The following is a 3,939-nucleotide window of genomic DNA, read 5'->3' on the forward strand; positions in this document are numbered from 1 at the left end:
CAACAATGATTGCCACAGTACATCGACAGGGAACTGCCAGATATTCAGGCCGGATTCAGAAGAGGATGTGGAACAGGGGTTATCATTGCTGATGCCAGATGGATCTTGACTCAAAGCAGAGGATACCAGAAAGATGTTTACTTGTGTTTCATTAACTATGCAAAGACACTCGACTGTTTGAGCCATAAGAAACGATGGCTAACATTGAGAAGAATAGGAATTCTGGAACACTTCATTGTGCTCTTTCAGAATTTGTACATGGATCAAGTTGGCAGTTGTGCAAGCAGAACAAGGGAATTCTGCATGGTTTAAAATCAGGAAAGGTGCACATTAGGGTTGTATCCTCCCACCAAACTTGTTCAATCTGTATGCTGAGCAAATCACCAGAGAAGCTGGATTATGTGAAGAAGATTGTAGCATCAGGATTAGAGAAAGGTTTATTAACAACCTGGAATATGCAGATGACACAACATGGCTTGCTGTAAGTGACGAGGCCTTGAAGCACTTGCCGATCAAGGTCAAGGACTGTAGTCTTCAGTATGGATTACACCTCAATGTAAGGAAGACGAAAACCTCACAATTAGACTAATGGGCAATATCATGGTAAATGGAGAAAAGGTTGAAGTTGTCAAGATTTTTGTCTTGCTTGGATCCACAATCAATGCTCATGGAAGCAGCCGTCAAGAGATCAAAAGACATACTGCATTACGTATATCTGCTGCACGAGACCTCTTTAGAGTACTGAAGAGCAAGGATGTCACTTTGTGGACTAAGGTGTGCTTGGCCCAAGCCATAGTTTTCTCCCGTACCTCATATGCATGTGGAAGTTGGACACGGAATAAGGAAGACTGACGAAGAATCGATGCCTTTGAATTGTGGTGCTGGTGAAGACTACTGAGAGGACCACGGACTGCTAAAAGGACAGACCGATCTGCCTTGGAAGAAGTACGGCCAGAATGTTCCTGAGAGGCAAGGATGGTGAGACTTTGTCTTACATGCTTTGGACATATTGTCAGGAGATACCAGTTGGCGGAGAAGGACATCGTGTTTGGTAAAGTGGAGGGGCAGCGAAAAAGAGGAAGGCTCTCAACAAGATGGATGGACACAGTGGCTGCATCAATGGGCTCAAGCACAGGAAGACTTGTAAGGATGGCAAATGTGTTTCTTTCTGTTGGGCACAGGGTTGCTATGGATCAGAGAAAACTCAATGGCACTGAATAACAACAATAACAGTAAGAAAAATGGACTTAGTATGTTTTTGAGTCCATTACTTGCGCCCAAATTAATAGGATCACCACTTGTCAGCAGGATGTTGTACTTGGTGGCTTGCATGTAACTGTGATGCTAGAAGGTAAGCTGATGGTTTTTCAGCATCACTTAGGGTGGGCACATTTCAGTGGAGACATATTTCCAGACTGAAACAGACTAGGAAGAAAGGCCTGGTGACTGAGTTCTGAAATTTATCCAGCGAAAAATCCTATGGATCAAAATAGAACACTGCTCATATAATGTTAGAAAGGTAGACCTCTAGGTTCCAAGGTCCTCAAGATACACAGTAGCTGCAACAATGGACTTCAGCATACTAAAGACCAGGCACATGACAGCGTTTGGCAATGAACTGACAGGTGAAGGATGAGAGAAGTCAAGGTGACTCCTGGGTTACTAAACCAAGGGCTCAGGAGAACGAAGGTTCCTTTGATTGAGCTGAGGAAGGAGAAACCTGGACGAATCATTAAAACCAACAATTTGCTTCTGGGCACACGAAGATGTCTAGGAGGAACAAGTCCATCTTCCTTGTCATGTTGTTAGCTGCTGCTAAGTTGGCTCACCCCTCACGGTGACCACATGCCCATTAGGATGAAACTGCCCAGTCCTGTATCAATTCCCATCGTCGGATGTAGGTTGTAAAGTAGTGATCCATGGTGTTTTGTTGGCAATCCCCCGTAGGAGCTCATCTGGTCTTCCTTCTTAGGCTGTCTTAGTCTGGAAATTCTGCTGAAATCTGCTCAGCATCGTGGCAACATAGAAGCCTTTACGGATGGGCAGCGGCTGCGCATGAGCTGCCTTGGGTGAGGATGCAACCCTGGCTGCCTGTATGGATAAGAATTCTACCACTGTGCCACCAATATAGTACCCCCATTCCATGTCATGTGGCCAGGTTGGATTGTCAGCCTGGGGTTGAGAAGAGATGTGCAGGTTGGGTATATACATTTGAGAGTTTTCAGGATATGTAATCATTGAAAGCCATCGAGTGGAGAAGACCACCAGGGGAATGAGGGTAGGAGAGAAGAGGTTTATGGGTCAGCTTTGATCTCTTCAATATGGACAGGAAGCCCCTATAAAGGTGACTCAGCAGTCATCAACCATGTAAGGCCCATGGGTCAAATCCAAATCCATTCAATTGCTTGAGTTTTTAAAAAAATAAAAGTTTTATTGGAACACAGCCGCACCCATTCATTTACGTGATGTCTGTGACTGCTTGCATATTGAAGGGGCCGATGGACACCTCCAAGTCACGATGAGTCAAAATCGACTCAGTGGCAGCGAGTTTATCTGAAATCTAAAGCCTCGGATAATGCCAAGAGTTTTTGTTCACCTGGCAACCGGAAGGTTGAAAATTTCAACCCACCCAGTGACACTGTGGAAGAAAAGGCCTGCTGAGCTACTTATGGTAAAGATCCCAGCAGAGTTCCACTCGGTAACCGATGGGAGCTCCGTGAATCGGAATCTTTCAATATTGCAACTTGAGGCTTGAATTTTTTCTTGAGTTCTTTTAGGCTAAGATCTGCTGAGTGTGTTCTTCCTTTTTAGTTTTCTAACTCTAAGTCTTTGTGATTTTCAAGATAATATTTCACTTGCCTTTTGTGCTGTCCTTTGAAACTTTCTGTTCTGCTCATTGACTTCATCATTGCTTCCATTTGTTCTAGCTACTCTATGATTAAGAGCTGACATCTTTGATTTTTTCTTTCTTTCATTTAAAAAAATTATCTTTTGCTTTCATCACGTAGAATGTTCTTGATGTCATCCCACAGGTCACCAGGTCTTCTGTCATTCGTGTTCAAGACAGCAACTCTGCTCTTCAGATGTCCTTGAAATTCAGGTGGGATGGACTCAGGGTCATATTTGGTCTCTCCTGGACTTGTTTTAATTTTCTTCACCTTCAAACTGAACTTACATATGAGCAATTGGTCTGTTCCACAATCAGTTCCTGGCTTAGCTTTAGCTGATAATATTGAGCTTCTCCATAGTTTCTTCGACATGTTTAGTCAATTTGATTTCCGTGTAATCCATCTGGAGAAGTCCACATGTCAAGGAGCCTTTAAAATCTTCAGTCTTGCAAAAGTCTATCATGCCATCTCTGGCTTTATTTCTATCACCAAGGCCATTTAAAAAATCATCTTATTGGGGGCTCATACAGCTCTTATCACAATCCATCCATCCATCCATTGTGTTAAGCATATTTGGACATTTGTTGCTATAATCATTTCCAAAACATTTTCTTTCTACTTGAGCCCTTGGTATCAGCTCCTCATTTTTTTCTCACCCTCTCTCATGCTCCCTCCCTCACAAACCCTTGATAATTTATAAATTACTATTATTTTTTTGTTTCTTACACTGACCGATGTCTCCCTTCACCCACTTTTCTGTGGTCTGTCCCCCAGGGAGGGGGTTATATGTAGATCATTGTGATTGGTTCCCCCTGTCTCCCCGCACCTTCCCCGTCCCCTTTTGGTATTGCTACTTTCAATGTTGGTCCTGAGGGGTTTATCTGTTCCGGACTCCCTGTGTTTCCAGCTCTTGTCTGTACCCGTGTACATGCTCTGGTCTGCTGGATTTCTAAGGTAGAATTTGGACCATGATAGTGGAGGTGAGAAACCATTAAAGAACAAGAGGAAGGTTGTATGTTTCAGCAGTGTTATACTGCACCCTGACTGGCTC

At 43.5% G+C, this 3,939-nt stretch overlaps 1 protein-coding gene across 1 annotated transcript in view; it reads right to left on the bottom strand.

The window, feature by feature from the left end:
• Positions 1-3,939, bottom strand: part of LOC101638959 (adhesion G protein-coupled receptor E4-like) — a 31,940-nt gene that overhangs the window by 9,922 nt on the left and 18,079 nt on the right. Inside the window, 2 exon segments of the mRNA XM_045300064.1 lie at positions 883-931; positions 3,031-3,042. Coding sequence (XP_045155999.1) covers positions 883-931; positions 3,031-3,042 — 61 coding nt within the window.

Source organism: Echinops telfairi, unplaced genomic scaffold, assembly GCF_000313985.2.
Source record: "Echinops telfairi isolate 266 unplaced genomic scaffold, ASM31398v2 ScPeMD7_7459;HRSCAF=8497, whole genome shotgun sequence".
NCBI classification, from domain to species: domain Eukaryota; kingdom Metazoa; phylum Chordata; class Mammalia; order Afrosoricida; family Tenrecidae; genus Echinops; species Echinops telfairi.